At 35.7% G+C, this 22,085-nt stretch overlaps 6 protein-coding genes across 11 annotated transcripts in view; 2 read left to right on the top strand and 4 right to left on the bottom strand.

The window, feature by feature from the left end:
- Nucleotides 1–23: 23 nt before the first annotated feature.
- LOC143179242 (uncharacterized) lies at nucleotides 24–4,381 on the bottom strand. Its single transcript, XM_076378368.1, has 2 exons — nucleotides 2,780–4,381; nucleotides 24–281 (listed from the first exon to the last, which is right to left on the bottom strand). Exons 1-2 carry the CDS (start codon nucleotides 3,846–3,848, stop codon nucleotides 52–54), a joined length of 1,299 nt encoding a protein of 432 aa, XP_076234483.1. The 5' UTR covers nucleotides 3,849–4,381; the 3' UTR covers nucleotides 24–51.
- A 195-nt stretch (nucleotides 4,382–4,576) lies between these two features.
- Nucleotides 4,577–6,633, bottom strand: LOC143179540 (uncharacterized). The gene is made up of 8 exons (XM_076378837.1): nucleotides 6,538–6,633; nucleotides 6,243–6,467; nucleotides 5,993–6,166; nucleotides 5,811–5,928; nucleotides 5,170–5,773; nucleotides 4,830–5,091; nucleotides 4,662–4,750; nucleotides 4,577–4,616 (listed from the first exon to the last, which is right to left on the bottom strand). The coding sequence occupies exons 1-8, from the start codon at nucleotides 6,631–6,633 to the stop codon at nucleotides 4,577–4,579; spliced, it is 1,608 nt and encodes a 535-aa protein (XP_076234952.1).
- Nucleotides 6,634–7,523: 890 nt separating this feature from the next.
- On the top strand, nucleotides 7,524–9,779 carry LOC143179389 (transmembrane protein 192). Of its 2 annotated transcripts, none has more exons than XM_076378604.1 (4): nucleotides 7,524–8,000; nucleotides 8,221–8,355; nucleotides 8,443–8,839; nucleotides 9,000–9,779. In XM_076378604.1, exons 1-4 carry the CDS (start codon nucleotides 7,962–7,964, stop codon nucleotides 9,242–9,244), a joined length of 816 nt encoding a protein of 271 aa, XP_076234719.1. In that variant the 5' UTR covers nucleotides 7,524–7,961; the 3' UTR covers nucleotides 9,245–9,779. The 2 variants fall into 2 exon arrangements, with proteins under 2 accessions (XP_076234719.1, XP_076234721.1); XM_076378606.1 differs by having other exon boundaries at nucleotides 7,533–8,000; nucleotides 8,122–8,355; nucleotides 9,000–9,777.
- A 150-nt stretch (nucleotides 9,780–9,929) lies between these two features.
- On the bottom strand, nucleotides 9,930–14,769 carry LOC143179390 (uncharacterized). The gene is made up of 3 exons (XM_076378607.1): nucleotides 14,536–14,769; nucleotides 12,547–12,607; nucleotides 9,930–11,515 (listed from the first exon to the last, which is right to left on the bottom strand). Exons 1-3 carry the CDS (start codon nucleotides 14,543–14,545, stop codon nucleotides 11,227–11,229), a joined length of 360 nt encoding a protein of 119 aa, XP_076234722.1. The 5' UTR covers nucleotides 14,546–14,769; the 3' UTR covers nucleotides 9,930–11,226.
- Sgf11 (SAGA associated factor 11kDa) overlaps nucleotides 13,967–22,085 on the top strand; it is a 24,313-nt gene continuing 16,194 nt past the window's right edge. The window contains exon 1 of the mRNA XM_076378598.1: nucleotides 13,967–14,085. The gene's annotated coding sequence lies outside the window, so the exon portion shown is untranslated. The remainder of the gene's footprint in view (nucleotides 14,086–22,085) is intronic.
- LOC143179383 (protein anoxia up-regulated-like) overlaps nucleotides 20,992–22,085 on the bottom strand; it is a 14,581-nt gene continuing 13,487 nt past the window's right edge. For all 5 annotated transcript variants that reach the window (XM_076378584.1, XM_076378587.1, XM_076378585.1 and 2 more), the window contains one exon: nucleotides 20,992–22,028. In XM_076378584.1, the coding sequence (XP_076234699.1) occupies nucleotides 21,843–22,028 (186 nt within the window). In that variant the 3' untranslated portion in view covers nucleotides 20,992–21,842. The remainder of the gene's footprint in view (nucleotides 22,029–22,085) is intronic.

Here is a 22,085-nt window from a genome sequence, read left to right as displayed (position 1 = left end):
CTACTTAATTTTTTTTCTTTAAATTAACTCCAATACACTTTTAATAATATATCAAGTACTTTCTATACTCGTTTTGGTAGACACTTGTTGGCTTTCTGTACTAGGATTTGTTTGAAAATCTTCGGTTATCGTTATCGACGAAACACTTGACGACATTTCGGTAGTCTCCATCAAAATCGTTAACAAATCCTTTTGTCGTTGAGTAGTTACGATTTCCGATTTTTCAGTTTGTTCGTTTCCTATAGTCATCGGTTTTGCCATCATTCTTCCTGTCTGCGTTTCTGAAAAAAAAAAAAAAAAGAATATCAGCTTAGGGTCTCTCGTTTTGTGCCAAATAAAATAGTTCGCAAACTAGTTTGCAATGTTGAAGTGACGAGTCGCAGAAATTATTTATTATACGAATTTGTACAGATATTTAACATATAATTAGGAAAGCGATTATAGTTTATCGACACCAGGAATGAAATTCTACTTTTACCGTTAATGACGGAAGGAGCGGTGGAAGGATTCGATAACGTTATACAGGGACATTCTGGGTTCGTTCTTGTCCTCATCGACACGTCTTTGGGGTCCCATAGAAAAGTGTAATAGAGAGAGAGCAAAATTGCTGCCATACTAACAAATATAACATACGCCACCACCGTCAATACGCGTATCAGCTTTTGCTTACGCTTCGGTTCGTATAGTTTATCTTTCCTTTCATAGCCTGCCAATCGAATTTCGTTTCCTGTTTTATGTTCGCGATTTCCCAGTGTACGGCTAATGCTTGCCATCACGTTTTGAGCGCTCATTTTTCGCGGCAACTGCATCCTTAGTTGACGGTCTAAAAAGATCTTATTTTACTTTCTTCCCAATCACTAAATCAATTTCAATAAGCGACCATTCAATTTTCCGAAGTATTTACGGAAAAGTATCTCCTCTCTCGCAAACTTTGACACTGTATATTGCAGTCTGTGTTAAACAATCATCAAGATTATTGAGGTTTGATTTTCCTTAATAACTTGAATTGTAATGATTCCACATAAGAAATTAAAAGGTACGTCAGAAGATTCATTGTTCCTTAGAACAATTCTCCTCTCAAATACCTCATGTATTTTTAACTTCCTTAGATTGTTTACATTTATCAAGAATCAGTAAACTTTGTAAGGGATTTGCGAGTGGCGCAACAGAAATATACATTTATGCCAAACACCCTTGCACAAATCCAATTATATGCCACCGATGCAATTTCTCCACCAATTTTGCACCGTTCTTTTCATAGTTCATCCATTGCGCAATATTTGATTCTATTCACTGTGTTCGTTTCACGAACCTTCCGATTAAAAGAAAGGACCCTCCTCACGTATGGATTGTTTCCATGGAAAAGTTGGGAATGCCGAAAGAAGAACGAAGGAAAGCTAAAATTTCACACGAATCCGCTTAGAAAAGATCGCTAGCTTTCTCGAGGATGTAACGCGTACAGAGGGTTTCTCTTCGTCGACGTTCTCACTATTCCACAATTATTTCTGTCCCTTGGTTCTCGGATCAACGTGTTTCTCACCAATGCAGCTACTAAAAACACACCCATCCAATGATACTGACGAGCTTCCACTGCGCAAGTCCGAGAACCTTGACTCGTGCTTCGTTTTGCAAGCTTCAAGGGCTGCTCGACTTAACAGGATTCACCGTTGGTAAATGCCCTTAAACCGATACGCTAAATAGAGCCTTACTTTATTTTCAAGGCTTACCTAATGCGCATCGAAATCTCACTTGTTTATCTTCTTTCGAGATCAATATACGAATGTGAATATCATATGTATGTATAAATGTTTGATCTTTTGTTATTTGAATAAGTACATTCGAATAAGTAAGCCGTCTCAATTAATAATCAATTTTTATAAGATGAGCGAATTGAAAGTAATAACAAGCAGTTATTACCATTATTAAGTAGATACTTCAGTGGTAAGGCGCTCTTTCAAAGTTGACAAAGAAGCGATTAAAAATGTTGCGCGAGCATTTACGTAAGCTCAAGCTTACGTATTACTACGAAGTTACCGCTGAGATATCTTATACGTGACAAGACATCTTGTAGGTACTTTGATAGAAAATACCAATTACGTAAACGTGATTGCTTTCCTCGAAATAGTTCGTTAAAAATATCGCAAGTAAAACCTGCTGCTGGAACAAGAATTCGTAAACTTTATTCAAAGCTGTCGGGATTTTCGTTTCAAGAGCAAAGCCACTTTGACGACGTTTACCCGTTTTGCAAACTAGGCGCGCCTTTATTTTAATAGCATTGAGACGTTGTTCTCTGACCATTTCGCAAACAAACATAGCCTGTCGATCGGTAGACATTATTCGATAAGGGTTGTGCATACGTAAGGAGAAGATAAGGACACTTTCGTTTGTTGAGCGATCAAATATCTTTTCTTCTAACCAAGCACATACATTTCTTCGTATTATTCAATTAAATTTTGAACGGGAAAATAGGTAACTGAAATGAAATGGGAATTAGTTAAATCTATTTCGAAGCTACAGCAATCTTCTATAAAAATTGTAGAATCTTCGGACTGATGTAACGTTAAAGAAGCCATAACGGATCGACCTGACCCTGTTTCAGTCATTACGGGGACAATACGGATAATCATCGCACGCCAATCCATCGACTATCTTATTTCTAAGGTTTTAATCACGATCGTTTTGTCCATGTCGAATATTTCTCCTATTTTAAACTAAATACGATAATTGAAAGAAAAAAAATAAACAAACAATTCGTCTAGTTACGAAATAGATGATTTACCTGTGAAATTGATCGCAATGTTCGTCAGGTTTGCGGGTGGTACTTTCGATCGTTGAAGAAATTTCAGACGACTGATGAATTTCAAGTTATGAGAAGAGTTCATGTTTGCTTGATTGTTTAAAAGCCTGTATGCGAGAGCTTTCTCAGTCATTGTAATGTTGAATTTATTAGTTATTGTAGATGTAGCCGAATTTGCATGTTCTTCCTTAAATGTATTGGCTGTCGAATTCTCTGTACTTTTAGAAGCATTTTTAACCGTATTCCTATTAAGTTTTATATCGTTTTTATTACTAACTATTCTTTTGTCTACCTGAAAACTTGATGGAATGTTTTCTTCAGTACTGTATTTCGTACTGACTAACATATTTACTTCGTTTTCAGGAATAGTCGGAGAAATTAAAGTGGCCAATGTTTTATATTCATCAACTTCCGATAAAATTGTTTTCTTTTTGATCATTTTATCTTTGACATCGTTCTTCAAGCTTGATTCGACCTTTGTACTTTCTTCAAATGACTGTTTCGTCAAATTCAATCCTCTCCCTTTCTCGAACAAAGCGTCCTTGCTGGAATTAGAAGTTCCCCCATCCATTTGAAGAGAATCATGTTTCGAATCATTGTTTTTATTTCGTACAAACTCCATTAGGGAATTTTTTAATAGGAACAAAGATTCGTCTAGTTTCCCATAGTTGTTTGTTTCAGAAGGATCGTCGACAATACGACCAATCAGCTTTTTGGGTATCGTATTTACAACAAAGCTGTTTGACTGAAGTTCGTTTGATTGATTCGATATGATCGGTGGATCACCTAATAGGAATTCGATTTCAGGTTCACCCGAAAACTGAACTGGTTTTTTTAAAAGTCTCGGATTTGGTGGTTCCCAAAGGAATATATAATACGCGCTCAGAACTATGGCTACAAAACTTACAGAAAACATATAAGCCATCACAGTGACTAAACGTATGAGTTTCTTCCCCCCTCGATTTTCATAGATATCCGCGTTTGCATCTTTCTTCGAGCCTTCACCGCCTCTTTCCTGACCAGTTTCTTCACCACCTCCGTCCTTGCTCATCTTGATTCAAGTTTTCTTACACTAAATTCCACTAGATCGAATTCTTAGTTTAGTCACTTTAACATACATGTCTCAATCGCTCTTGCCTTTGCTTCCATGTTTATTGAGATTCTTCTCCACAGTATCGCCGTATGAAAATATCAGATTACATTTTAGAATAATTTTAACGAAGAATTTCACTGAAGATATGAATTACACATTCACCAGGTAGAAGCAGATTAAAGTTATTTCAGTCTCATAAAGATATGAGAAATTTTTCAATCGATACTTCTTATTCTTCATTAATTTGTACTGGATCCTGAGAACATTGATGCAAATGTCACGAAACTTTTGTTCTATGCCATTTATACAAAATATCCTCGCGCCTTTCTTCTAGACGAAAAATCCAGAGACGCGTCCGGAGAGTGGAAGCACGCAAGACTGCAAGTTCTCGACAAACGTTCGTAGAAACGCTCGTTTCTTCACCACGTGTTAGATTAGTGCGCAAGCGTCTTCATTATATCACGTATCGTTCATTTTAATATGTATTTTTTTCAGTTTATTAGCTATTTGGAGAATTTGATCGAAATCCTAGATACTTTGCGATTTATTTAAACGTATCGTACTCGTTAAATTTTCGAAAGGTTTGGTACCTACTTTCTTTATTGTCCTGTTTCAGAACTTCTTCTTTTTCCAAATACCGTAACTTTTGAAGATTTCGAATCTTCATCTAATCATGCAAACCTTTTTTATTCATGTTTTTTGATTTCTTCGAACAAGGAACTTCCGCTATATTATAGAAGTTAAATTTTCGGATTGTTACAACTACATGACTCTAAAGACGTATTAACAGCAATCGAATTTTTCTCTTGCCTGTTGGTAAAACCTCTGCTGGAACTATTGAGAAAACGTCTCGAGATGCCCTAAACAATATTTCATAAAAGCTGATAATGGTCATACGCAATTTACAAAATATTATATTGAAATTAATCAGTGTCGTACCTCGCTATGTGGTTCTCGATTTAAGGGAGGATCTGGAGGATTCGGTTCTACCTGAGATAGTAAATTTTCATTGACTCGAAAATGGGGCGCGTATGGTAGGTTTGGAACACACTGTTGATTGCTCAAAATACGAAAAACTTGAGCCAGCAGATCATTCGAACCTTCAAAACAAGGTATTGGAATCGACGTTTGGTAGTTCCGTCGAGCGATTAAAGAATTTAGAGCAGGCATCAATGCTGGAGCATAAAGTAATACCGCGAGCCTATTGAACAATATAAAAGTATGGAATAACAACAGTTTTGATTATTATCGTATGATTGGTCCACTATTCGTTTCATACCTTAACAGCTGAATAGTAAGACTGTTAGGATCCAACATAGGATTCGAAGCAGAAGTCTGTTCCATAGGAGTGTAAGCAGTGTGAACGTTACTTCGTGGCGTTGGAGTTCGTTTTTGTCCTCGAACATTTTTCTGAATTAATCGTGCAAAATTTCTCGACGATTCGTTTCCTAGATGTGTTCTTTCGCTAGGTAATTTTTTGAAATGATTGTTCCAATGGTTGCGATTACCTTCGAACATTTGACTTTCTTGCGAATTCTCTTTATGGCGGATATCGGTATTTTCAAAAAATTTCGTTTTTGTAAAAGGACATTTCTCTTTCTCATTGCCATTCAATTCTCGTTGCTCAATTTTGGATGTAGATTCAAACTCTGCTCCCATTATTGGTCGAAATGTCGGGGTATTTACTGTAGAACTGGTCTGCATATGATCTTCGTGTTTGACATCGAAGTCAATACGGCATGACGTTTCCGGTTCGTGTTTCTTGTCGAACCTTTGGCATGCTTCCATCAACATCTTTTTATGGGTGATAATTGCAATGATTGTAAACAGTTTAAAAATAAGACAAATCTCATTCTTTATTGAAACACAATATTCTCGAACGCCTAAATAATGTTTAATCAAAATATTCCAATGAAATACGTACTTTGTTATTTGATGGAAGGATTTTTTCAACCTTAAAAGGAGTTAGACATTTTTTCGGACCCCCAAAGATTTTAACGGTATTGTATTTCTCTGTTACTTTACGATTATTATTTGCCTGTAATAAATACATTCATTTTTTTCAATTATCCGATACGTGAATATATTTCACTGTATATTACTTTAGAATTATTCCGATCGCATTTCGAAATGTCAGTTGATTGAGTTGGAACTTCCGGGAGGATCACCGCAACATTGTGCGTCGAGCATATCGCTGTGGAGTTATTGTTTAATGCATTTGGTCGGCAAGTGTGATTAACAGAAATTCTTGAAGGATACATATCATCTTGCAGGTTCTACAGATGTAACAATATGATACAAATTTTCACGATTGCTTTTCAATACCATTCTCATTTATTTAATCTTGATTACCTGGAATGAATTTCTATATTTTGTCCAATCAATATCATTCAACGTTTTATCGATAGAATTTCTACTCTTCTTTGATGTGTGATGTTTCTTTCTGGGTAAAATCCTTTCTTGATTTCGAATCTTGCACTCTTTAACGTTTCTATATTCACTTCTGGATGAAATTTCACAGGAGTTTCCGTACTTCTTTGCCAGACAACATTCCCCCCAATTTACATCTGTCTGTGACTTTGGGAGAATCGATTCTTATGTGCTCAGAAATTAAATGTTCATTCGTAACAGTTTATTATTAAATTACCTTTTGATGCACAGGGATTACATTGCGCGTTATCATGGGACTTAACATTTTAGTTCTTATTAACTCTCTTTCCATCGTCATGTATCTTTCTTCCATTCGTCTTATGTAATCTAATAAGTGTCTGTTGGATGCATTTCTAGAGTTACTAAAATAAAATGATTAATTTACGATTTGTATAACAGTTTCATAAAAATTTATGTGATTTATGAATCGAATTGGTCTTGAATTGTTTGAAAACAAAATTGAGGTAATTTGTTTGGAAAGTTGAAGAGGATTAATAGTCTTTTCGTTTTTTGCACTAACATTTGCTGTATCCTATTATATGTATCATTTGATCGGAGGCGATCAACATCATCGTAAACGATGAAATTTAAATCAAAAGTTAATCCGTCGTTTCTTAAATACGGAACATTTGCCAATTCTGTAAATGGTGTTCTCTGCCTCTGGTTTGCGACAAGTTGTCGGATAAATTCGTTGCGTCTTCTTTGTTCGTGTTGATCGCCTACTGATTCCAAAAAAATTTGTTGTCCGAACATACTTGGAAATTTGGTCATAAACCGTTACAGAGAATTTTGATGAGTGTCAATTTTAATTAAAAAAATCACAAACTTTCGTTTAGGCTATATTGTTCATCGTTTGTTTTTTACCGAAGAATGCTTGAAGTTTCATTCAACAAATTTATATAATGATTTCAAGTCATTCTTCTAAATCGTTACTACCAAATGATACTATTATGCAAAAGTCTTTAAATTTCTGTCAGTATGATAAATTTCATTGTAAAAGACATTGATAAACGGGTCGAGACAGCATATTTAGTGGAATGGAATTTTGTATAACGTTTTATTCTGTGCTTATAAAACAGAGTATTCTGTGCTTCCTGTGTATATTTATTCAGCCTCTTCTGATTAATGCCAACATGCATGCAGGAATTTGGTATTTCTGAGTCATTAGCAACCGGTCCATCACGTCTTGATTCACACGTTAGTTTCCTCTTATCGTATTCTTCAAACCCATAAATTACCTCTTTCTATTCCTGAATTCAAAATATTTGTTACATTAATAAAAGATTCATCTGTTTGTTTAAGAATAGCAAAATTTATTGAAACTGACTAATAAGTAGAATTTAGGAGAAATTACGAAATGTAATTTCAATTTTCCATGTGATCAGTTTTGTCGTCTGCTAGTAGACATTTTAATGTTGCATCACATATTGTAGATAACAATAACCATTGTACACACGTAAATTAGACAGCTAAGAACACTGAAATAGTTTATGCTATGAATCATTCTACGGGTTAAAGAATTCCAAGCACAGACTGCTCAGAAAAGCAGTTGTCGATTATAAATAGAAACTAATAAAAATGATGGTTTGACTTTGTTACGAAGGGCGTAACTCTCTTATCTCTTATTCTTTTCGTTGTGAAATGGTCAGCCTTGTGAGAAATTTAAATACATCGGGTAGTGTAAGTACGATAGCAAAATAGTGTTCTGCTTAAAACGTAGTTTCAATGCATCGTTTTATTGTTGGTCTTGATCTAACATAAACATAACCTCGTTTCACATTCCTTCGTATCTAATTTTCAGACTACGGTTTTAAACTGTGTTTTGTATAAGCCTCCTTATATTTATCATATTGAAAGAACATAAAATGCAGCGATAGTTTGTAACTCGTGCATTTGTTAGGGAGCTGTATTTTTTGATGCGTCTCTGAATATGGATGACGAGGAGTATCTTCAGCCAGTGTTAACGTCACAAGAAGAAGAGCATTTTCAAAAATTAGATACAGTGCCAATTGTATCCATTCCACTTATACTTGGTGTAAGTGTCAACTCTTTATCAAAGTTTATGGACATTTAATCTTGAATTATGCATCTAACATATTCTTCGATACATTCAATGTTTTAGGTATGTTTAGAAATTGTAGGAATTATATTTGTGTCTGTCTGGCCTGAGGAGCAAAATAAATGTGACACCTATTTCATATATTTGTATCTCCACTGTGCTTATTGGACAATAGTTATGTCAACGGATCATTTTGTTAAAGCAAGGCATCATAAACTACGTATTTATGGATATCTTGAATTTTATCAATCTACATATCAACATATAAGGACGCCTCTCTTTATAGCATCATTATGGACTACATGTTATTTACTATTGGCTGTGATTTTACATCACACACATAAGGTTAATTATGAACAATATTGTCGAGCATCAGAATGGTTTACTCCTTTGAATTATATAGTACTTTTAACTACCCTGGAACTCATGATTATCATACCAGTTTATGTAAACTATGTCAGTAAGTATGCAAAGTATACTCAAGTACTTAAGAATTATAGGATTTGAAAAAATTCAAATTCAAATTCAAATTCAAATTCAAATTCAAATTCAAATTCAAATTCAAATTCGAATTTTCCAAAATCAAATTCAAATCCAAATTCAAATTTTTAATCTTATAGAAAGGGTTCTAAGATTCAATCGACTCCATCCACCACCTGATGTTACTCGAGAAGAGTGGTTGTCATCTTTTACTCAAGATACTTACGCAGGTAGTGGAGAAGTGGGCTATCATCATAAAGGATCAAATTTAGAAGAGTTGCTTGAAAAACAGGCAGATTTAATCAGATATTTGAGAGATCACAATGTTAAATTGAGTCATAGAATGATGCTGCTGGCAACTCAACGTAGATTACCAGAAGCATAAATCGAGTATGATTTATGTAAAATAAAAGCTTGTAGATTAATTATGTGCATCAAGGAAAAATAAAATGGTGCACTCATTAATACTTATGTTCAATTGCACTATTGAGTTCGTATTTGCTGAATGCGAAAATTTTAGACGAAATGAACAATCCTTATACCTAAAGCTAAAATTATAAGTTAAAAAATGTACCTTTAACATGTACGTAGAATCTTTAGTGCCAGTTTTTATTCTCGTAACGTTTTATCATTGCATAAATATTTTATTTTCCTATCTACATATGACCATTTTTTATAGGAATTTATTCATTTTATCATAACTTACACTTTTGACCCTTTTATACACAAAAGTACTATCCACATTGGATCCATAATGTATAAAAATTTTCCTAATTTAAGCTCTTGTATAGAAAGTTTGTAGTCTTAAAAGAATAATAAGAGAAACTTCAACTTGAAAATTAGATACCATTAATTTAAAAGAATATTTTACGTTATTATAATTCAAAAATAATTTCTGTGATAAAAAAAGTGTATATATGTAATGGCAACATAATAAAGTATATATTTTTTTTGAATATACAGTTTGTTCATTGTACTTTTACATAACATTACTGTCATTGCTATGACAATAAGCATCTTCACAACATAAAAAACATTTATTTATTTATAGAATAAACTAACTCATCGAATGGTTTCGTTATTGTGGTTTAATATTAATATTATACCATAAGTCTATTCACATATTTTTATACATTTGTATGTAGTTCTACAAATACCTAATAATACTTATTTTATATCGATACATGTAAACCTGACGCAACATGCACGTAGAGATAAAGATTATACTCATAATTAATTGGTTCGTATTTAATACAAACTTTTTATTTCTTATTAAATACAACTTAATATATAGGTATTGTATTTGAGATGTGATCACGTTATGTGATATTTTTTTTGAGCCGTCACTTTTGGTGATGCAAAGAGAAATCTATTTACAAAAGGTCTACGTGCATCCCGATCAGCTTTGAATTTTCTGTAATCATACATACGCTTATAGAATACAAAACTAACTTACATGTATGGAACACTCACATATACAACGCTATAAAACGTAGAAGCTTGTACTTCATCGAAATTTTTATTCATTATTCATGATTTGTATCCATGGTCGCAACGTTTCATTCAAGAAGCGGAGCGACAATATAGTGTTAACAATAGTATGTTGACAACACAGTGCTACTATCAAAGCTTTCCTTTTTCTCTGGTTAGCACCAACATCTGTTGCTCATTTTTCAAAAGTTTGTACTACATTTAGGCCAACCTTTTCTGCTCTGTATATACACGAAATACATTAGTCTTTGTTTTACAAATGTACGCTGAGTGTTCCTCATTATTGTCGTAACTATTTAGAAGTATTTCAAACTTGGTGATAAATACAGAAAGGAATTACTTTTAGGCAATCTAATTCCACATGATTTCTCTACATTATGTAATTAACTGATGAGTTAAATTAAACCGAGTCTGCGTCACATATTTAACAGTTTTCACTTTTTACAAAAGAAGTGCACTCGCTCGGACTTGTTCTACTTGCACTGAGGGTTCTAAAAAGGCGTTAAAAAAGACATAAAAAAATTACATATTACATTTTAAGGGCTAAGCATTGCGCCTCAGTTTTGCTGAGATGATAAAGTTTAAGTTCTTCGAATGTCGTTGACATAGAGTTTTTGTGTTTGAACTTGAAATCTTATCCTTGCTACTGAAATAGTAAACGATATTTGTTACATGGACTGAAACGTAATTTTAGTGAAATCGTTGCTACGGTCATCCAAATGTTTGCAGCGATAGAAGAAATATTTCCGTAGTGACATAAGTAATGATTTTCATGCAGTTTTCAAACCGCAATTGCTACATTCGAAGAGAATCGGTGCGCATCGCGAAGGCGCGGTGGTCCCAATTCTAAACTGTTCTGTCTGATTAAAGATGGAATCACGCGTGCGTAGCACTCACTACGTTTCCGCTTGCCGAGAGTTGCTCCTCGGCTTCCATGATCTTCAGCTTCCTCACTACTTGAGCATGTTCTTCAAGCAGCCTTGCAAATTCTCCTCTCCTTGTTTCGGCTTCTACTTGTATCTGCTTAATTCTCTCTCTGGGGCCGCCTGGACTGTCCAATGGTGTTTGAGACGATGAGTTTTGAGAGCTGCTCTCATTTGATAAACCATCCAAGTCCGAATTTTCACTCGATATCGAGTGGGAGTCTACATCGTCCACGATTAGGCTGTAAATTGAACAAAATTTCTATTAAAATTATTATTACAATTTTTCCTTCTGGTCAATGCAATTAGAAACATGAAATTTATTATATTTCTTTTTAAATTCGACAACAAACTCGAAAGCAAAGTATGAAAATAGTGAGCGTGTCGTGTTCATCTCGGAACGTATCGATCTCGAACTTGATTTTTAAGAACCGAACGGATTTCGTCGCTAAAGCGGAAGCGATTTTACTAGACTGTCTGAACTATCGACGTTTCGCTCTACAGCATTGTAGTGGCAACAATTGTCGCTTGCGTCAATGTTACGTCATTGGTGAGGCACGTAGTTTAACCGGTAGACAACGAATTGATTTTTTATAAAATATTACATTATTGTCGATGCTTTGAATCTTTAATTAGTGATTAAAAGAAAGATTCAGGGTATTTCCATATTTACGTCACGATTCATCTATATAAGTGCTTCCTGCGATACGGTATTCTTAATAAAGCTACGAAAATATTTGTACTATAAGAATTATAATCTGCAAACCATGTTACGTAGGAACCGGAAGAAAGCGTTTAAATGATTTCGGAGAATCTGTTGGGTAAGTGGATGTGGCTGATTTAGCACAGACACATTTCATTTTGTTTATTGCGAAGCCTTCAAAGTCAAGATAATTTGGCATTGTTTGTGCATCAAAGTATAAGTCTCGATAGAATATCAAGGTAACGATGCAGTTCAATCATATCGACTGCCTTCGCCCACGCTGACTTTTCCGGCATAACTATCACAGAAAGGTCGTGTTGGAAATTCACTCCCACGAAAATTCTGGAAATAACAGACTCCTTCGCGCGTATTTGCATACGCCTATGTACTTCTATCCAAAATATGCGAATCTGTTACGTGGTAAATTCTGATCCGACAAAGTGTTTGTTTTCTTTACACCTCTCGCGCTTAATGTTGCTTAAATGCATTTATATTTCTTTCACTGTTTTTTTCACATATCGTGAAACCGTTCAGAAATATTTATAGCTTTATGTGTTTGTTGTTACTTACCTAAATGCACCATAAATTTCTCTTCCTGATGCCATCGTCACTGCAATATCAGGCAACGACCCTAAAACAGAAAATGTTGTGACGTAAATTCAATGATTCTAACGGAAAAGTCTTCTACATATAGCTACAGTTTTATGAATCAAATATATGCACGTGACAAGATTTACGACGCGGTAATTTCACGGATCTTCTTGATTCTTCAAACCACGAAAGACGTCATAGATTCTATTATTAAATGTTTAACTTTATGGATAGTGTAGAGTGGATAACGATTCATTCTTCTATTAAGAGCAGCAAGATTCCAATTCGAACCAGGTGGAGGTATAAAAACGAGTACACACAGACAATTTACGAATATTTTGGCAATACCGTCAAAATGATTACACTGACTTGATTGTCTAACTGCAACTAGACATATAATCGTGTTTTACGCATCTCTGGCAAAGACATGTAGCGTGAAAAAAGCCTCATTTACTTTGAGAGAACGAGCATTAAATAGAAAATGTCATTGCACCTATTCGTGTTTCCTCGTGGTTTCGATTTCATTTTTCTTTCACTATTACATTCCTCGTTTCAGAGAAGACAGCTTCTTTAGTCGCAATTAATGCTTCAATTAATCTCGAAGTGCAGCTTCTCGATCTAATTGAAAAAGATATAGTTTGAAAATTGAAAAATCTATTTATTTGTCGTTTATCGTGCAGATAATATCGGTAATAATAGATGATTGATCGTGAAAAAAATATTACTCTCGAAAAGCAATTTCTTTTGACGTTGTTCAAACCAGATGGCGACCAGGTATTTTATAGAAACGGCACGTGCGAATCTCTATGACGGAAACACGCTACGTTGAGTGCATTTACACGTGCCCGGTTCACGTCACATCTACGTCATTAGCAACACCACCTCCAACTTCACCAAATATATTTCGCCCATTCCGCCTACTAACACCACCGATTCGAAGGGACAAACGAATTATTTCCGATAACTGATTCGCGATAGATCGCGATTATCAACAGCTATTTCGAATCTATATTGTTAGGACTATCGATCATGTATAGGTAACGTAGGTAGTTCGCTCTTTCTAAAATAGGATCACGAACGCGAATCCGACTCAACTAGAACCTTGACCCCATAGAACAGAGCTTACGATTGTTTCGCTAATAAAATGGTTAATTAAAAGCATCACGTGGACCAAGCATCTTTCATTTAAGCATCGAGACCTTAATAAACGATCACCTTGGGAATAAATTTGACCAACAATGTTACTTCGCGTACTCTAGCCTCGTTAATTGTCATAACAGAACATATTAATACGCGAAGCGGGTGATCATGAAAAATTAAACCATGATTATATGTATTAGAAAGGAAAAAATGCTTTTTATTTGGTAGTAATCGGGAATTGGCCTTGGCGAGCATACGAAGATGAAGATCAAGTTTGAGCGAGGAGCGCTTCGCGACCTTAGACAATGTGATCTGCACACCAGGTGTCCGTGGAACAGTGACAACTTCTGCCAGCCCCATCAGAAGAAAATGAAGAAGGTAAGAAAAGTCGTAACAAAAGAGACAGTGTCCTTTGTATTATATTGGATAAATATTAGAATCAGTCGTAACGTTTCAACTTTAGATTTTTCTGTCAATATCGAATTGAACATATTCATAACGATTTAAGCGCGAAATAAGTTTGCGCGTTCGAAACACTTGAAGCTGTGCGTGCCAAATTCAAGTAGTTTACTTCGCGAATAGTAGAATAAGTGGATATACACAGATTTTAGTCAGACACTTTTTTGATTGATTCTATCAAGAGATTCTCGATACATATACTGAAAACTTTCTCACATAAGAACGAAGATTTTGAACAAAGGAACAGACTTTTGACGAAGAAGTTCCTTGATAATCCAAATTAAGAATATAGGTATTTATAAAAGAATATTTGACGCTAACAGTAAGTTTCATCGAAAAACGTACAAAAATATGTTATTATTTACATACCTCTGACCATCTGTGCTCGGAAATTCCCTCTGCGTCAGTGATCAGTTTTAATTGATCCAATTGGATAAAAGTTAAACGATGATTCTACAAGCTTTTTCCGTTTAAACAAATGTAACGAAAAGAAAAATTGTGAAAACTTGCTTGAATTGGTAAAACGAGTAAAATGTCTCTATCCAAGAGGAGATAACAGAGTAGACGATGTTCACCGCTCGAAAGACTCGCGCAGACTGAACAGTTCGGCCTCTATTGCCACACACTACTACTGCAGGTTACCGCTCCACCAGAGAAGGGGGATGCAACCGATAAATTTTGTTTCATACTACCCCCTCAAATGCACCTTCGTCTTCTCCTACACACTCTCGTTGCTTTTCTTCGAACAGGTGATCCCTGATTTCCCTTTATTGCATTAACATTATAATGGAGCGAAATTTAACGAAACTTATGAACAAGTAACGACAAAAAATTGTACCCAGAGAAATTGTTTACATGAAAAAAAGCATTCAATTCGATTTAAATTAGATAGCCAAAAAAAGTGACGACAATTCGAGTCGATGTTTCGCAGAAATGACTACTGGCAGCTTTCTTAATTGTAGTAGATGAATCATTTACAATGACGTTTGTATTTCTCACTGAATTTCAGTTGAAATATACGTACACATCTATTAAGTAATCGAATGTCAATTGCAGTATCGAATGAATCATTTATAAATTGCTTATACGTGAATAGTTTGAATAAACTTATTCACAAAATTCACAAAATCTCACGATTATTGAAATCTGTCTTCTCTATATGTTCGTTTTATCGCAATGTTTTTAAAGAGTCATTATGTCGTTAATATTTCCGGAGTAATGAAGTCTTAAATTCAGCGCAATTTTTATACGATAATGGGAATTAATATACATTTTATCGTTGGTTATTAACAAAAAACGCGCATAATTTATAGATTTTAGTTAAGGTTTAGTAAAATAATAGAAAGAAGGTGGCCTCACACTTTCAGACGGATATGTCAGATTTCAGGGTCATCACGAAACACAACAGACGAAGACCATACAGCTCGTCAAGGAGTCCAGTGGTAAATTATTTCTGGTGCTCGCTAATTTTGTCGCGGTATGCCTCGCCACACAGAAGATAGGGTGGGGAAGGAGAGCTAGAATGATAGAGCAAAAGAGAGAGAAAGAAGACAGTTGTTAACCACAGCCATGTAGCATAGATCGGAGCATCTTCAATATTGTGGACACTTCCTTTCACGTTTTCATCAACCCCTCTTTTCTTTATTTTGCACTCTCCTCTCTTACCTCTTTGTCCCGACTCTTTCGAGAGCATTTGCTCGTCGATTGGCTCCCTATTTTCACTCGTAAAATGTACTACACCGACCAGTCAGGGTCAACATCTCCCTCGAGTATGTGCGACTCTTCCAGTGCCACCGAGCCGTAAGCCACCTCGAAAAATGTGAGAATTTCTTTAGGAAGTTCCTTCCCTAACTGTCACTCCTGCTGTAGATCTACAGACTATTCTTCTTTCCTAGTGGAATCGCATTTTTCTTTTCTTACCTTCTACTATTTGAACACTGAATTAATCTTAACTTGGAAAAATGATTCTAGCATCGATTCTACTGATCTTTGTTTTGACATAATTTGCGCTGACTTTTTGTTCAATCTGCAGGAACAGAAATTCTGAAGAGTTTAATTCAAGAAAATCACGCGTTAGTTAATAACAGGGCTTACAATGAGCGCACAACAAGGTGCAAAGTAAATAGCGATTGCTATCCGAATCGTAGAACATATCGAGGGATCGTAAAGAGTTAATGAACGCGATGTGCGTCAATGATAACGATCGTCGAGTACCTCTATATCGGCGCATCCAATCAGAACGGAACCGAGAGAAGTCATAAGGTCGTGTCTTCGTCCAAGATGAAAACTGTCTCGGAGATAACCAGCGTGCGTCAATGCTGATACAGTATCTTATCGAATTCTCTCCTGCTTTGCATGGAGTGTAATCTATGATCATCGTGAAAATACCGAAAAGTTAATTCTGTTGTTTGCGTCGATAACAACTTTCTTTTTAGAGAGATTTTCTGTTTGACAGAAACCGATTCCTTTCGTTTTATCATTGAGTGCATTCCTGTCCGTTTGCATTTTAGAAAGCATGTTATCTTAGATTTTCTTTTCAAATACGTTAACGCTCTTCTTTTTCACGTTTCTCTCTAACAGTTTTCTCGTTCGCTACAGTAACGAAAATATCATTTTTCGTATTCATCGAAATATTCTATTTGAGCAAACGTACTTACATTTGTTGAGGTCAGCGATACGAAATGTATCGCTTAATTCTCCTTGAAAATTTGCAACGGAAGCATTCACTGCTAATTTTTCCGACAGTAAACATGATAATATTTGTCTGTCAGTTTGAGCTGAAGAAAACTTGTAGCGTGGTATTAATTGAATAAAAAGGGATAACACTTTTGGTTCGTTAAAAGGCCTTGGATTCGGAACTTGACTCAACGTCATCAAGCATTTGATATTGAGGTCAAATGTTTCCCTTGTGTTGAGAGGAAAGAAAGAAAAGAGAACAGTTTGTTTTTTTTAGCAAAAATTGCGAGGGCGTCGAAAGATTCCACGCATACCGGACTGAGTTAATAAATTCGAATTTCTTTAACCCTTCTTTCAGGAACATCAATTCTAATCGATTCTATTCATATCTTTGGAAAGAATTCCCTTTCTAACGTTTATATTCGTCAAAAAATTTGGGGTCGTGAATCGCATTGAAGCTTTTTTCTGGCGTTTAAGGAGATAGACATGAGGAGAACGTTTACATATCATGTCTGTGTGAATAGAAATAAGGAGGTACGGAAATCTTTTCCGCTAGATTGGAACGTCCGGTCATGCTACAACCTACACTGAAAGTCTATAAACCACCGAAGAGTATTTTTGTCCATAGATATTATTGATTGCATATACCCCTGATTCGTTCTCTCTTCCTCCCGTGCACATATACACAGGTACTTGAAGTACGTAAATTCTTCTATTTATTTGTCCTCCTACACACGGGCTACTCTGATCCAAAACCACTAGTCAACCTGGGAACGTCATTTCGCGTATATAAAATTCAGAACCGTGTACGTGTTGATCTCCTCATACGTTTTAAACCAAGACAATTCATGAAACTTTTGTCTACTTTTAGCGAAGCGAAATCTGCTGAATTTTCAATGCAGGAAATGTCGATATCCCGTGAATTTTTCAAATAACGAAAAAAGAAAGTATATTAAGCATTGAAATGATGTTCAATCTAGGAAGGTTTCAACCGTTTTTGGCGACGCCGCGCCGCGCCGCGCCGCGCCGCGCCGCGTCGAGCCGCTTCGGTACTCGTCCGGGGAAAGAAACGATCGATTTCGCGTACAAACTTCTCTCGCGAGAATCACGATATTTTCGACGAAGAAGTTTCAGTGATTCGACTTCGCCACGATTTACAAATGAAATCGTATTAGAAACGAAGGATTTGACACGACGCGATAGAACACGAAGACGGTTCACGGTTCGTAAATTCGACGATGAGTGACGTGTCTCAATTGTGATTCACTGCAATGCGTCATAGTGAATAGAGAATCTTATTCTTGGCCCATCGCGTCTCATTGTTTGCAATCACCTACTTTCATTTACCCAATTGTATCGTTTGCTTCGCGCGATACTCTATCAATGGTATGTATGTGTATAGGTATCTATTATGTTTAGAATAAGTCGATTTAGTTAGCCATTACGACTGGGAAATATTTGTACTCACCAATCTTTTGGGTTCGTACATGCACTACATAGTATATAAATAGATCTCATACCGTACACAGTAAAAAAGTGTTACATCTTTAAGACAGACGTTGAAACGACGTCCGACCGGGTCGACGAAAGCTGCTTAATTTGACCGCATCACTATAAATAGTTTAAATAAGCACGTGGCGCTTGCATACCTTCGTATATTGTGGGCAGAAAGCATTTCGAGCATTAGACACTTTGAAGGAAAACTTCTGTCAGTCTATTAAATACGCGTTGCTTAATCGATCAAATTCTAAATTCAATTTGACAAACCGATACGATGCAACGAATTAAATCGCATTTTCTTCTAATAAAATATAACTGAATAAAATGTATAAATTTGGTGTGAAATAGTTTGGATGGCAGTAGAGATTAACCATCACACTTTGAGTCAGTTTAAATATGTTTTGTGCAAGATTAACTTGAAAGGAAAAAATAGCAGTTCCTCTGGTTTGTTTAACCGAGTAACTTTCTGTGCATCTCAACTTTCATTTTTACGATCATCACACGACAACCTACGCCATTGGGTTTGCGTAAAAGAATCAGTAAAATAACATACAGCAAAAGGGCGGTTGAAGTAGTACAAAGTGAGTTCCATGAACGAGAGAGGACGAGTGACCCAACTTTAACACCAAAATGGCGATGGCCCGGGGGGTTGGAGGTGGCACGTGTTTGACAGCCCAATTCAGTGGCGTAACAGTGAATTTATACCGTTTACATTTCTTAATCTCTTGTAACACTGATTCGTCGCTGTTGGCTAAATATAATAATAAAGAATCAAAATTATAAAAATTTCCATCGTAATTTATATTGTATATTTATCTATAGTATCCATTATTATTTTATTTTTGCTACTATAACTGTAATAATCATAATTTCATCAATTCCATAGACATATTTTCTTCTGTCAGTTAAGTAATGCGACATAAAAACCATTGAATATTCGAATGAATATTTAAATTTCCATTAGCTTGTTTCCATTCCTGAAAGTTGAAAATATAGAAAAAATTCTTAACATCGCTTTCTGAATCCTACGCCTATGAAGTCCAACCACCCCCACATACCACCCCAAGTACACCCCTAATGACGTCATGGGACAGTGGCGCCAACATCCCTGCACTGACGTCAGCTCTGAACATTGGACAACTATCTTAACTTTGTATCATGAATTCCGCGATTTCTTATTTGTCTTCGCACTTAGAAAGATCAAAATAGACAAATAAGTTTCAGCAGATTGCGTTCGTCATGCAGTTACTGATTCGGATCGATGATGTTTGCTGAAAAATTGTTTCATTTACGATTGGAGAATCTAGTAAGCGTTCTGCACACTTCGCGCCCTTATTGAGCTAGCTTAAACCAGCAGTTCCATCATCGATTTACCATGCTGACGACAATGATGATTTCGCTCGTCATTCGTTACCTCAGCTTTACACGCGATTACCTCCCGCTATTCTGCCTGGATTAATTAGTGTTATTGTTGAAGTTACACATATACGTATATCAATGTTAATCATTAGCATTGATGTAATAATGTAGAATAATTAATTTCCATCTTTTAGATTCATATTTTTGTTAATTCAGAGACAATATTCTTCATCTACGTTCATAAGATTCATATATCATATATTTTAGGATTCCATACTTCATATACGTACGTACATATAATATCCCTGTTTATATCTGCAACCTGCTTTTTCGACGATTCATTGTCAGTGATATAAGTAATGTTCCCACAAAGCTGCGGACGGACAAACGAATTTAAATCCCTCTTTTTATTGTCATGGCAGTGACGTCAATCCCTCTAATCTTGGCGCTCATTTCCGAAAATTATGATACGTAGATATATACCGCCAACAGATCAGTGTATGTACGTCAAGCCGATGGACATTAGACAATCATCGGTTTCCTGATTACGACCCTCCTGTCTTTTACCAACGATTTTGCCTTTCTATTCACGATTTTTTATTTATAGGACCGTGTTTGATCGATGTGCCTACTTCATCTTATCTAATCTCAGAAATGTTGAAATCTACTAAACATAGAATCGCTTATATATGTCGTAATGTATAAGCAGTGTAAGAGTTTAGTTATTATCGAGGTATTAACAGATAATTCAACAAGACGTTTAATTGCTTCAACAAGACGAGGCTAAACTTTGCCTCGATTGTATGAAATCATCGCAAGAGGATTAATATTCAGTAGGTATGTTAAGAGTGACAGCGGGCTAGCATATGCTGACCCATATAGTGATACGCATTTAGTGAGACGAGTTATCCAGAGGTAGTTGGCATACATATTTAACCTCATTTTTGCTTCGAAGCAACGCTGCTTAGAGCCCGTTTCGAGCTAGTCTATCTCCTGTTTGGCCTACTTCGAGCAATCAAGGGATCGCCGCGAAACAACTCCGCGGATGTTTACATTCGTTGCACAAAACGTATCTTGAAGGTTTACCTTCTCAAATATCGCGTGAAACGTGTGCCTTCTGTGAATCGTTTCAGTGTAATGACGAATTTACCATTTACGATTACGATTTACCTATTACGATTTTCTAGCAGCTGTTGTGATATTGGAAAAAAAGAACACTCATCAGTTAGCTTGATTACGTGGGAAATTGTTTCATGAAAGGAAATATTTCTTCATAAATAATGAAAGTCATTCAAATATTCAAATGCTAATATTTATTCTCATAGAAGTATAGATAAAGTGGGCGTTGCATGAATATACAGTGCATATTAAAGACATGAACGTGCAGTGTGAATTAAATATAGGAACATTGTAACAGTTAAAATATATTACCATTCTTGTGCACATTTGTTGTCCGTTTAAAACAAATGCGACACAAGGGACTATCTTACAAGTTCAGTAGATAAACTTAACTATAACACTATTTATCATTTATGACAAAAGAGAAAACGATCTCATTTTTTCAGCTCATGGTTTGAAGTTGCAGTTTATCAACGATCTAATGTGACAGCTATAAAATCAATAATTCCTTAATTATTCATTTTCCTTTGCAATATACCGTAAACTATATGTAACATAATACTAAGCACAGCATATAATCATCGTACACTAAGCAGTATGCACATCATAAAGAGACTGTCTTTTCGTTGTTTGACATTTCTGACGCGCTACTTGCGCAAGTTGTCAGCCGAGACAAGTTTTACCATAGAAAGAAGCTACGTAAATGGCTTAAAGATGAATACGATATACATAAAATTACAGAAAGTTCGTCACAGAAATCGGTTCAGTGAAATCGAGGGAAATGGATATTCAGTTTTGATCGGATGCCGCTTATTAATAACGAATCTTACATATAGATGCATAGCGTTGAGAATGAAATAAATAGATGCGAATGACTCGAAGTCAAAGAGAGGAAGACTCGAAGCGATCCAAACAAACGATACTCAATGGAATCCGTAGTTAATTGGCAAATTTCACCTTCCCCTTAGAGTTAAATGAGCGTATTGCAATTAGAGTGAGAAAAACGAGATCCCTGAGGAACATTACGCGTCCTCGTTGCCCCACTCGAAACTCTCTTCCCCGCCAGAAGTCACTTCTTCAATTTTCGGCGTTTCTTCGATAGCGTTCGCGCCCGTTGGAGCTTTGTTTTCTGCTCCCTCTGGTTCTTCGACAAACGGATCCTCTGCCAGATCAAAGTGTTCTTCTTCTTGCGTGTTTTCTTCCTCGATCTGTCCAAACGAAAAGCAAGAAATGATAAACTGATTTTAAAAAAGAATCGATTCGCG

This window comes from Calliopsis andreniformis, chromosome 5, assembly GCF_051401765.1.
Source record: "Calliopsis andreniformis isolate RMS-2024a chromosome 5, iyCalAndr_principal, whole genome shotgun sequence".
NCBI lineage: Eukaryota > Metazoa > Arthropoda > Insecta > Hymenoptera > Andrenidae > Calliopsis > Calliopsis andreniformis.
This window is presented reverse-complemented; position numbering and strand designations above follow the sequence as displayed.

Excerpts from the sequence above, each read along its gene's own strand:
- LOC143179242 (XM_076378368.1), bottom strand. The coding sequence starts at position 3,848 with ATGAGCAAGGACGGAGGTGGTGAAGAAACTGGTCAGGAAAGAGGCGGT. Across the intron at positions 282-2,779 it reads CATTGCGATCAATTTCACAG|AAACGCAGACAGGAAGAATG; the intron begins GTAAATCATCTA and ends TTTTTTTTTCAG.
- LOC143179540 (XM_076378837.1), bottom strand. The coding sequence starts at position 6,633 with ATGGAAGAAAGATACATGACGATGGAAAGAGAGTTAATAAGAACTAAA. Across the intron at positions 6,167-6,242 it reads AATATAGAAATTCATTCCAG|AACCTGCAAGATGATATGTA; the intron begins GTAATCAAGATT and ends TTACATCTGTAG. Across the intron at positions 5,774-5,810 it reads TCCATCAAATAACAAAGTAC|GCGTTCGAGAATATTGTGTT; the intron begins GTATTTCATTGG and ends AACATTATTTAG.
- LOC143179389 (XM_076378604.1), top strand. The coding sequence starts at position 7,962 with ATGGTCAGCCTTGTGAGAAATTTAAATACATCGGGTAGT. Across the intron at positions 8,001-8,220 it reads ATTTAAATACATCGGGTAGT|GGAGCTGTATTTTTTGATGC; the intron begins GTAAGTACGATA and ends TGCATTTGTTAG. Across the intron at positions 8,840-8,999 it reads AGTTTATGTAAACTATGTCA|AAAGGGTTCTAAGATTCAAT; the intron begins GTAAGTATGCAA and ends TTAATCTTATAG.
- LOC143179390 (XM_076378607.1), bottom strand. Across the intron at positions 11,516-12,546 it reads GAAATTTATGGTGCATTTAG|CCTAATCGTGGACGATGTAG; the intron begins GTAAGTAACAAC and ends TTCAATTTACAG.